The 12,666-nt window shown below is 42.2% G+C and overlaps 1 protein-coding gene across 1 annotated transcript; it reads left to right on the plus strand.

Moving 5' to 3' along the window:
* The first annotated feature begins 3,747 nt into the window (after positions 1 to 3,747).
* LOC117020255 (probable ATP-dependent RNA helicase DDX53) lies at positions 3,748 to 5,631 on the plus strand. Its single transcript, XM_033102611.1, has one exon. The coding sequence runs from the start codon at positions 3,748 to 3,750 to the stop codon at positions 5,629 to 5,631; it is 1,884 nt and encodes a 627-aa protein (XP_032958502.1).
* Positions 5,632 to 12,666: the final 7,035 nt, after the last annotated feature.

Genomic DNA, 12,666 nt, shown 5'->3' on the forward strand with positions numbered 1-12,666 from the left:
TTTTTCTGGAATGGCCATCAGACCTGTCGTCATATTACCCTTGATGTCCTGAATGTCATCCAAATGTCTTCTTTTCAATATTTCCTTTATCTTCGGGTGTAGAAAGAAGTCATTGGGGTCCAGATCAGGTTAGTAGGGAGGGTGTTCCAATACAGTTATTTGTTTACTGGCTAAAACTCCCTCACAGGCAGTGCCGTGTGAGCTGGTGGATTGCCATGATACAAGAGCCATGAATCGTTGGTAAACAGTTCAGGTCGTCTAACTTTTTTGTGCAGCCTTTTCAGCCCTACCAAATGCTAAACTTGGTTAACTGTCTGTCCATTTGGTACAAATTCATAATGTATAATTTCTCTGATATCAAAAAAAAAAAGTTAACCAACGTCTTTGCAACAAGTCTGCGAACTTAATTGTCAGACCTTGTACAGTAGAAGCAATAAAACGTTCACTGCTACTTGGATTCCTTCTCTTCCTAGCTGTTCCTTTCTCTGATTTACGGCTGCCACTCTCCATTCAAGTCTCTCAGTCTAATGTACTCAAAATACCACAAATACAGATGCCGTTCTTTATGTGAATGCATCCTGCTTTCTTCACATGGACCTGCTTCCCTAATTAACACTGGCAATGCCATAGGACCCCTCCACTCCAGGTTCACTCCCTTTCTTTAGCATATTAAATTGAAACATCTTTGATTGTCTTATGGTTTTTGAAATTTCCCTTTTCCCTTGCCCTGACCCAAACTATTTTTCTCCATTTCCACTTTCTTCTTAACCTGCATCTTCCGTCCTAGTCCTCCAGGCTGCCCTCATCTCTTTCTCAAGACCACATTGGTTTCTTTCCCCAAAAGGTTAACATCCTCCTATCTCTAATTCCACACGTCCTAATCACAAATCAGACCTACGTCTTCTATAGGTCTTTGCCTCAACTCTCCAGGCTCCCAGACCTCCCTCCAGCTCTTCTTGCCAGCCATCATGATTACCTAGTAGCATTCTGAATTGTGTTTAATTGCTAACGTGCTAGATGAGTTCTTATAATTCCTTGAGTTTCACCTACAAGAAATATAGAAAACCAAATCTGTCTAATGGCATTAGTTTCACTTTTTTTTTTGCACTAGTAAACGTTTTTCAACATCATTTATAATCCTCATTTCATTTTTAAAAGTGTTATTTTACCAAAAAACAAAAAAGTGGAATGGAACAATGTTAAGATAAAATAGTATAAATCGAATAAATTTAGATTTGTTAAAATAAATATTTTATTGTCCCTATTTTCATTCTGATGTGGACCAGAAGAAAGTATCAGGGAAATTCTTGGACAGGTATATGCAAACCTCCACAATTATTTCTGTAGACCTACTCTTTCTATGACATGGGCAGTTGGGACCTGGAAAGTCCCTAGTATGAACCAAGTGGTTTAACTATGTGTTCGTGTCTGTGTGTATGAGAGAGGCGTTAGTATGCCATTCTAAAGACAGCAGAGCCCAGGCATAAGAAGCTTGGAACTCGCTCCAAAAATCCACAACCCAAGTGTAACCATAATAAATTACATCAGTCATACCTAATTTGAAGGACATTCTATAAAATACCTGACCATTACTTCTAAAAATAGGTAAGGTTATGAAAAATAAGGAAAGAGTGAGAAACTGTTACAAATCACACACGACAACTAAATGCAATGCAGTGTCTAGTACTAGATCCTGGGACAGAAAACATACATAAATGTAAAACTGGTGGTATCAAGTCTGCAGTTTAGTTGATATTAACACACCAACGTTGATTTCTTACATTTGACAAATGTGCCATAGTAGTGTGAGAAAAGAGTGGAGGAAACTGAAGTGGTTGAAGAGTACGTGGGAACCCCTTGTACTACCTGTGTAACTTTTCTATAAATTTAAAATTATTCCATATAAAAAGTTTAATTGATATATTGAGAAGAGATTCCATTGGCAAAATCCTTTGGAAACTTTGGGTTAAACAATTTTCAATTGAGTTTCTCAATTCCTGTAATTATCCGAGTTTCTGAGATACCTAATATGCATTGTGATTCTACCAAAGGGGATATGGGATGTTACGCTTCCCAACATATTTGGCCAGAACCCTTGTGTTTCTTCAAACAGCAGCTTTCCAGAAAAATGCTGACATAGAGAAGGTTTTTCCCAGCGTGTCACAGACTTCTACCCAATATCTAACCACGTTCAAATTTTAATCCGCATGGTTGGCTGAGGAGAAAAAGATGCCATGAACGCTGGCAGAAGACATAAAACTAGAGGATACTATGATAAATGAGACAATCAGCATTAAAGTTATATGTACTAGTCTGGCTTCAATTGACCAAAGTTAACAGGATGAATATAAAAGGATAAATATGTAGCCTACTTTTAGTTAGACAAAGAAAAAAAATCAACCATGTAAATACAGGATGACGAAGCAAATGGGCTTAAGTGCCCATCACGTCCAGTGTGCAGCCCTGTGTCTTGAGTTCATAGGTAGAATTAGTAGAATTGTCATGCTTAGTGACGAAGATCTAAATAGGAAAGGAAAGGCCGTTTCTGCAGATTTGTTTTGTTCAGTTCTACGAGTATGTGTCGTATCATGAAAGGTCCTCAATGACCTATTCCCAGAGGAGAAGGAACAGGATGGTGTGCGTCTTGGAAACCATGTCACATCAAGAAGTGCTTTCAAAACCAGGAATGGTACCCTGAAGAACATAAACCTTAAGGACTTTGGCAGTGGCCCTTACATGTGCAAGGATACAAGGAAAATCAAACCTAGTCAGTGTAACTTTGGGAGTCAGAAGAAGGACCTCAGGAAACAAGAGGTGGCATATTTCAGTTCAACACCATCTTTGTAAGCATTAAACTGCCTCACAACGGAATGCACAGCCTTGAAGCAAAGTGAGCTAGATATCCATCTGCCCAGGTTGCTGCCAGGGTGACTTCTACATTGCACCTAATAAATGACTTCTACGTAGCCTTCTAGTTCTGAGATCTGTAAATCCATGAAACCACAGGGAAGGGAAAAAATTAAGAGGCACTGAGAAAACTAGCAAACTATTGAAAACACTCCCTAAGGTATCTTGCACCCCACTCTACCTCTCTTCTAACCAGCATCCCTGAAATAATACACAGAAACTGCCTGAACAAATGCTGGCATTTAGCCAAAGAATCAGTGCCAGAATGCCATCCCTAAGTGTGTATCTGATAGACTTCTAATGGTATCATTTAAGTTACAGTAGAGGACAGGGAATTGATCAATCTATCTAGACCAAATATTATTACTCAAAAAAAAAATTTAGTGAAACAAACAAGTCGGTTTTTAAAAATCCACTGTTTTTCCCTCCAATGGAAATAACTGGCTTATACAAAGACTATGTGGATAAGTTCAAGGCCTGCGTCAAGTTTGCTCCCAAGCTGAGCCAGAACTAACATGAGGTGAGTGAGTGAGGCATCTATGACACAAAAGTTGAGGAAACATTATCAGGCTCCCATACCATAGGCTCAGCCCCTGAGAGTGAGTGTCCCTTTAAGTTTTGCATCAGAGGTGCCTGCCTACCTCACGCTACACCCAGATCTGTGATTGGTCAGGACATCAAAGCCCTTTCATGACACCACATCAGATTCCCTGGGTAACTGTCACATAGCTACCTACTGGTGATACGAACCGTTTGGTCAAGAACCAGAAGAGAATGAGACTTAAGGCTACATCTTCTCCCAATCCGGGGTAAGATAGAAGCCTGCACCATTACACAGCAATGGCCGGGGCCCCAGAGTGGAAAAGGGCAGAGCCTAATCCAAGAGATCTCGGGTCTGGCAGGAATGGCAGGGGCGGCATACGTGGGAGAGGCAGGGGCTGGAGAGCTTCCTCCAGCCACCTGGAGCCTAGGGCCTCCGGGCCCCAAGAACCACCTCTCTGCTTTAAATTAAAGAGCAGTATGATCGGTGTGGTGATTGGTCACGGCGGGTCAAAGATAAAAGAGATCCAAGGTATGACAAAGACCAAAATACAGATCATAACAGGTGATTCTGAAGCAGAGGTAAAAATTTTTGGCCCCAAGGACAAGAAAGCAAAGGCCAAAGCAGCTATAGAAAGTCTTGTTAAAAAACAAGAAGAAAGGTACAATTCAGAATCCCGTGTTGATAATGCTGAATCCCAATCCTCTGTTGAAAGAGACTTCAGCGCAGACAACGTTAGAGAACTTCGGCCGTTGATAGATTGGGATCACGTTAAGGCAGAAGTTGTGGAGTGGGAGAAAAGGAAATGGGCAGATTTACCACCAATTAAGAAAAACTTTTACATAGAATCCCAAGCAACAAGCTCACTGTCTCAAGAACAGGTAGACAGTTGGAGAAAGGAAAATTTCAATATAGTATGTGATGACTTGAAGGGTGGTGAAAAACGTTCAATCCCCAAACCGATTCGTGAATTCCAAGACCCTTTTCAGCACTATCCTGAAGTGATGAAAAACCTAGCAAAAGCAGGATTTCAAAAGCCAACGCCAATTCAATCACAGGCGTGGCCAATTGTTTTACAAGGAATAGATCTTATAGGAGTCGCACAAACTGGAACAGGCAAAACATTGTCTTACTTATTACCTGGGTTTATTCATCTCAATTCTCAACCAATATCTAGAGAACAAAGGAATGGACCTGGCATGCTAGTCCTGACACCGACTAGAGAATTAGCTCTTCAGGTGGAAGCTGAATGTTCTAAGTATTCATATAAGGGTCTTAAAACTGTTTGTATCTATGGTGGTGGAAATAGAGAAAGACAAATAAAAGAGATTGCCAAAGGTGTAGACGTCATTATTGCAACTCCTGGACGACTGAATGACCTGCAAATGAATCAATTCGTCAATCTAAGAAGCATAACATACGTAGTCTTAGATGAGGCTGATAAAATGCTGGATTTGGGGTTCGAATGTCAGATAATGAAGATCTTATTAGATGTGCGCCCAGACCGGCAGACTGTTATGACAAGTGCAACTTGGCCAGAAACCATTCGTCACCTTGCACAATCTTATTTGAAAGAGCCTATGATTGTTTACGTTGGTACTCTGGATCTAGCTGCTGTAAATACAGTGAAGCAAAATATAATTGTTACCACAGAAGAAGAAAAACGTTCTCTTCTACAAGAATTCCTACAGAGCATGCTGCCCAAAGACAAAGTCGTCGTGTTTGTCAGCAGAAAAATTGTTGCTGATGACTTATCCAGTGATTTAAGCATCCAAGGCATACCTGTACAATCACTGCATGGCAACAGAGAACAGAGTGATCGTGAGCAAGCATTAGGAGACTTTAAAAGTGGACGTGTGAAAATATTGATTGCTACTGATTTAGCATCCCGAGGTCTCGATGTTGATGATGTCACACACATATATAATTATGACTTCCCACGGAATATTGAAGAATATGTACACAGAGTAGGGCGTACTGGAAGAGCGGGGAAGACCGGCATATCTATTACCCTTGTGACTCAAAATGATCGGAAGATTGCCCCGGAATTAATTGAAATTCTGGAAAGAGCCAATCAAAGTGTCCCAGAAGATCTTGTAACAATGATTGAACAACAGAAGTTAGGCAAACAAGAAAAGTACACAAGAAAAAATTCCAAAACCTCTCAAGGAAGACCCAAGTAGTCTGGTTGATGTCTACATTGAAAAGTTGTACCTGGCTACTAGAAGATTCAAGACATGTTACAGATATGCAGTATTCAAGACACATAAGAAGTATTGGAAACGTACCAGGGCTTTAAGGACATGTGACCAATTCTTAATACCACTAAGCTTTCAATATTGGGTATGTTCCTTAATAAAATCAAATGTTTTGAAAACGAGAGAGTGAGAGATTATGTGGGGAAGAAATAAATATGTGTTGGTTAAAGTTTAGTTTGTAGTATAGCGTGCCATGTCCTTCTGTGTCTTCCCTGAAAGACTTGGTGGAAGACAACAGTGGGGCTTTCCTTGATTAAAAATAGTTGAAATGAATTGAAACATAGTTTTCATCATGCTATCCCAGTCAAAATACTGTTTTCACCTAGTGCGGCGCAACAAATCTCCCCCAAATTCCTCCACTATCATTCCCTAATATTTTTTGTCATAAGAAGATAACAGCCAAATCTAAAGGATCCAAACTTCTATTTTTTTCCCATATAAATGTGACTAACAGCAGGGTGTCTGACTCAGTGGGAATCAGATACTCATTCAAACTCTTACTAAACATTGATTCCAAATTGGAGGGAGGTCACTTGCCTTTAGAATCCTCACTTTCTTCACTAGTAAATTGGGATGGTTGGGAACGGGAAGCAGTAGTGAGAAAGGGAGAGAGACAGGTGAGGTAAACTAGTTTGACTGTTGAGGATGACTTCAAAAGATAGCCAGGCTTTCTAATGTGCAAAGTTCAAAACTCATGGTTATCTTAGACCAGGACTAGTTACGTGGCGGGTGAAGGTGTTCTAATCCTATAGGTGTAATTCACACAGCTGTTAGTACAAGATATCTGATGTGAAAGGCTACTGTGGCCCCAGGCATCTTGCCAGTCCGAAAGCCTTTGGGATTATTCAACCCTCAGGAACAGGTAATTGGTGAGGTGGCAGGACCCCACCCAAGCAGGCTGTGGTTCAGGATGGGATTTTGTTGCCAATGGAACTTTGGAATGTTGGGGAGAGGAAACAGGATGAAAGCTTGTTGTGTGCACTGTTTCCACAAGAGTTGGGGCTTACGTGAGGCAGAGTCCATGTGGCACACTTGACATTACGCCGATGACAGCAAGGCTGATTCCAGCCCCAGTGGAAAGTGGGTCAAGGGTGCTGGTAAAATTCATGCCAGGATCAGGCCTTGTGGAGAAGCCAACTTTTGGTGAGTGAGGTAGGTGTGTCCGGCAAATCAGGAACTGACAGCCACTCACAGACAGGCCCAACAATCATCATTGCTGTGTAACTGCACCCGTGCAATAAGGTGGAGTAGTGTACTGATCATGAGCAAGGCTACATTAGATAGACTGAAATGCGAGTTTCAGCTCTTCTAGTTACTATTTGTATGACACCGGGGAAGTTATCTAACTAAGCCTCGGTTTCCTCTGTTGTAAAATGGGGTTACAATGCTATTTATCTCCTAGGGTGGCTGTGAAGGTAAAGTGAGACAGGTCACATCCAGTGCACATAATACCACGTCAGTAAATGTTAGCTATCCTTACCGCTGCTATGATTCAATTCATCCTTCCAACTCGGGGCACCGATTTTGTCACTGAGGTTTTGATCTAGGTGGGAAGATGGAGTGTTTTCCAGTCAAGTCTTTTCAACACAGTACACTGTGATGTAAGGCCTTGCTACTTAGTATGGTCTGCAAACCAAAGCATCACCTGGGAACTTGTTCAAAAGGCAGCAGCTCGGGCTCCATCCTTGTCCTGCTGAATCAGAATCTGCATTTTCATAAGACCCACCGGATAATTTCTACACACATTAGAATTTAAGAAGACTTGTATAATGGATTACCTTATGATTTGTATCCTGCTTTCACCAATTATTGCCCGCCTAAACTAGTTCAAGTTACTTAACTTCTCTGAGTATATTTCCCCATTTGTAAAAATAGAACAACTAATATGTGTTATCACTGTGAAGAGTCTATGAAATAACGTATGTTAAAGTTCTTACCAGTGCTCTAGCCGTGTATAGGCAGTGCAGCCTCTGATTACTAGGAGGTAATAATGACAAGTAATTTTCACGGCTCCAGATGTGGTCGGCTCTCGCTAGGCCTTTGGCTTTATAGGCCCTCACTGTGATCGTAAACCAGATAGACCTCAGTGAATTAAAGTAAATAATTCCTGTCTTTTTCCAGCTTGATTGAGGCATAACTGACAAACCAAATTGTACATATTCAAGGTATGCAATGTGACGCTTTGATATACATGTGTACTGGAAATGATTACCACAGTCTAGTTAGTTAACACATCCATCCCCTCCCATAGTTAACACATATCCCCAAGCAGTTAGACACTTGTTCTGTAAGGACCGCATAGTGATGATTTTTGGCTTTGTGGGCCCCACGGTCTCAGTCATGACTACTCACCGCTGCCCTATTACTGAGAAAATAGCTATAGGCAGTATGTAAATAAAAGGACATGGCTGTGTTCCCCCAAAATGCACAAAACAGGTGGCATGACACATTAGAAGGAAAAAAAAAAAGAAATTTGGGGCAGAGCTTAGCGTTCGTTCTAAGCCCTCCCCTCGAGGTCTTTGGGGTCCTTAGGGAGGAAGCAGACACCATCACAGTATTGGCTGTGTCTTGGAACTGAGAAGTATGGGTTGAGGAACTGAGAAGTATCACTTTCCGGTGAGCTGAGTATTGCTTCTCATTGACCAGCAAGGTTGTGTTTGGGCGTGGCTCTATTCCTGGAGCAACGTCTCTTCATTCAGTGTCTCCTCATGCCTAGAGCCTTCCTGGCCCTAGTCTACTCTTCCAAACTTGCCAAAGAGTCACATCATATTCCTCAGAAACAATCTTTTAACAACACGGGTCATGCATTGGCGAGGGAGTGGATTGTGATAAATTGTGTGTTTCCATGTGGCAGGCTTGCTGGGCCCCTAGCTTTGAGCAGGGAAGGACAAGGGCACAGCAGAGACCAGAGGGCCCTAGGACAATGGACCCAGCTGTAGAGTTACGTGTCTTGAGAGTTAGTAAGTTTGCGTTCAGAAAATAGTGAGAGGGATGTAATGTACAGCATAGAGAGTAGTCAATAATGTTGCACCAACTATGTGTAGTTCCAGGTGGGTACGAGACTAATTGCGGGGATCACTGCAAAAGTTATAGAAATGTCTAACCACTATACTGTGCAACTGAAACCATATGGAATCATACTGAATGTCCACTGTAACTTAGAAAATAAATAATTAAGAAGAAAAGACTCGGACTACCATTGTATCCAGAAGATTTGGGCAGTGGGTGGGCTCTTGACAGCAAGAATCGCTGGGCTGCAGTTTTCTTTCCAGGGGACTTGACTGAGACCGAGGCAGAGCCTGAGCAAGTGGAAAGACCAGGCTCCAGATCTCCAGGAAAGGAAGCTGGCAAGGGGCTAGGGGACCCAAGCCAAGGTGGAGCAAACCCAGTACTGGAGGTGAAGCCCAGGAATGTGGAATGGGTATGGCAGGAGGAGTCAGGGGGCAGCCTGAGCTCCAGGAGGCTCCTGGTACCACTAAGAGGCCTACTGTCATCGCAGACAGGCTGTAAGGCTTCTATGTCTGCTGTGGGGCACGGGACAATCAAATTAGGACCGGCTGGCACAAAGCCCTAGAGTTGTATATGCAATTTAAAGTTTTTCGGTATCGCTGGATGCTGCAGTTGCTCTGCATATTTTAAATGTCATGGCTTTGTGGAGGATGTTGCCTTTGGTGAAACACAGGGAAATACACTTGTGTGAGTGCCTGGTGGGCTTTTGTGGCAGTCAGACTGCTCAGCGAGTTTCTAAACAACCTATTGTACTGTAAAGGCTGGGTGCTCTTGGGATTGTGTATCAGTCAGGGTCCAGTGAGGAGGCAGGAACCTCGTCAGCAACACCAAGTCCTCACTTAACATTGTCAATAACTTCTGCGACTCTAAGCGAAAGAACACATAAGGAAACCAGTTTTACACTTTGCTAATTGATACAACGAGATTGTGCTCCTGCAGCATCTCATCAACGTTACAACGAAATGATGTTATCCTGCTGTACTGGAACAGGGAAAATCTGTACCTAGGAGTAAAGCATTGTTAACAAGGTGTACCATTGTTGACTAAGCCACTAACAGTGAAAAAGAAAACACTAAGGAATCAGGGAAGGAGAAAGTACCGGAAACAACACTCACCTCTGGGGCTAGGGAAACAAACAGAAGAGGTTGGAATACTTAAAATGTAACCCCTCAGAGGAGTGTTTCCATAGAGTGAAACCCCGATCTACGAGGATGGTTGTTTCGGGTGTTTCTGAGGGGAGAGTAATGAAGGGGTCCTACAAGGGTTGAAAAATCTGCAAACTGCATTCAGCTGCTGTCACGGGATGAAACTGCCACTGCAGTGGAGGAGTGTTGGTGGAGAAATCGTCCCAGGAGGCAGACAGGAAGGAGCAACTCCTTCCTCCTTCCTCTAGCCCTGCAGTCCCCTCTAGAGCCTAACTGGGCTCCAGCCAGCAAATCAGAAATGTGAATCCACATCACAAAGCAGCCCAGGGAAGAGGGGGCAGGTAGGAGTCGAGAGAGAGTGAATTGATAACCCACAGTACTTTTCTGCTTTTCTGGGCCTGGCTCTGTGGCTTTGCTGGGCCTGTCTGTCCACTGAGATGACTAATGACTCGGGATAACCTTCCCAATTGCTCTATCATACTTCCTCCCCAGCACCTGTAGGGTGATCCACAGAAAATCCCATGGTGGGCTCTCAGGAAGCACTGTGCATTGCACGACCAACGAGATGAAATCAGGGCTCTAGAGCTTTCTGATCCCGGAGACGGAAACGAATGCCACATTTTTCTATTATTATCTTTTCATAGAAAAATAAAATTCATGTTCCTGTATCCCCACACAGCATTGGCCATGAAATGACTAAATGGCAGACTGAGTGTAGCCAGAGCAAATGATTGGTTTTTGTGACAAGAAAATCAGAGGCAATGATTTCTACTGGGGACTTCTTTAGAAAAACATACATGCTAGAACGTGTTGTGCCTCTTTCAGAAATTCAGGGCAGTCAGAGTGAGAACTCCATTCCATACACTACTGCTCAGAGAGAGGAACCAATCGGAGATAACCATGAGGTTATTTGTAGCCCATATTTGCAGGTAATACATTGAAAGTGAGCAAACCTTCTTAAACTACAGAACAGAGTTGGAGCTAATTGGGAGTGGCCAGTGTTATAAAACGTTAGACCACTGATGACAGACTGAGAGTCTTGTAGAGTTTAATTATCCCTGTTACAAAGATGAGACCAATGCAAATTGCTATGTTAATAAGCAATGGACGTAAAGAACCATAAGTTCAAGTGCTACGAGAAGACTAAGATAGTCCTGGCTAAGATTTTCGTTGTTTGTTTTTTTTTTTGATGAACCATTCGAGTTCATGCCAAATTACCATGTATATTATTATCAGTGTTCACACATTTACTTTTGTCAATTAACTGTTTTGTAAATCAGATATTGTTAATTGCAGTCCGTTATTCTTCACCTCATCCTTTGCCTTTCAACACATATAGCTTATCCATTGAAAAGTGAGCCTACAAATTCCGAAAAATTATTCTCAATCCCAGACTGGGTGTGGTTAAATCTAGATCTCTTTTTTTCTTACTATGCTGTAATTACAGTTCTTAATATGGACCGACTTCCTCGATCCTACTTGGCTGTGCGTCATGATCTTTCTGACCACTCATTATTGCCCATGCCTTCTGACTTTATTACCTGACTGATCCTTTTCGGACAGCAGCTCTGTTTGATTGTACCCTCTGACCTGTGACAACAGGGAAGAAGTACATTCCCATCCCAGTTGGATCCCTGCCCCAACTAAGGTCAGCAGTGTGGTATCAGGCATTTCTTAGATCATCCCTCTGTAATCTCAGCATAAGCTCAAGGAAAAGTACCTCCGTGCTTTGTTCTGGTACCAATGGCAGTTGCAGTTACATTTAATGCCCTGAAGGATTAAACCGAGGAATAGTTGCCCCCTGCAGAACAATATGTAAACAATGTACATTCAATATCGATCTGCCATACATCATACTACATTGCATCAGTGATACGTGTGGTTGCATGCCAAGTTGGGGGAGAAGCAAAAGCCTCTAATTCCTTAGGTATTAGGGAATTCCTATTCAACTTGTGTTCCTGTATTCCACTAAAACTTGGGTGTTTTTTTCACGACCACAGGAAGAGACTCTCACTGGAATTGTTAAGAGCACAAATGATGTCAGAAATGGAAAATGCAATTTCCAAGGGAAGCAGCAATGTAGAGACCAGTGTAATAATTGCAAACTTGGTCTGCAATGGGAAGTGGCATTCTTGAAATGAAAAACAAAAGATTATACACCATCAATTGGTTAGCTGGACTGTTAGGATTGCCTGAAAACGTTAGGAATTACTGGTTTAGATCTCTCCATGGGAGAAAAAGGGAAACTATAGAAGGGTAGATAGATTAGAGGTAATAAGCATTTTTTACTTGATGACATGTTGTTGCAAAGGAAAACTTTTGGATGGAAAGACAGAGAATTAAGTGTCCAGAAGAGTATGATTTTCTCTGCTTCTTGACAATGTTAGCTGATAGGCAGCGATGGGAACGAGGGCAGACTGGATTTCTGAAGTCTGCTGGGTGAGCCGAGAGCTCCTGTGTAAAAGCAACGTGACAGGCTGCTTGAAATCTCAAGGTCAAGACTGCTAAGGAATATGAGATGATGTGAATCCATGTTGTAAATACAGTGCCTATCATTTAAGAAGCAGGGGACCAAATTAGGTTTCCCTTTCTTTATAGAGGAACGCAGGTAAAGTAATGAAAGTTTTACCATTTTTAGCTAAACTGTACACATACCAGGTAGGATGAGGTTAAGTCTTACTCATCTGTTTTGTGGAGAGGCAGCACGCCTTGCCACTCAGATTTCAGGGTGAATTATTTCAATAACTCATCCACTGAAAAACCATTAGGCTGACTCTGTGCTTAGACTTGTGCTAGAGAAAGTTAT

This window comes from Rhinolophus ferrumequinum, chromosome X, assembly GCF_004115265.2.
Source record: "Rhinolophus ferrumequinum isolate MPI-CBG mRhiFer1 chromosome X, mRhiFer1_v1.p, whole genome shotgun sequence".
Taxonomy (NCBI): domain Eukaryota; kingdom Metazoa; phylum Chordata; class Mammalia; order Chiroptera; family Rhinolophidae; genus Rhinolophus; species Rhinolophus ferrumequinum.

Bases quoted from the DNA above. Each gene is read 5' to 3' on its own strand.
- LOC117020255 (XM_033102611.1), top strand. From the start codon at position 3,748: ATGGCCGGGGCCCCAGAGTGGAAAAGGGCAGAGCCTAATCCAAGAGAT.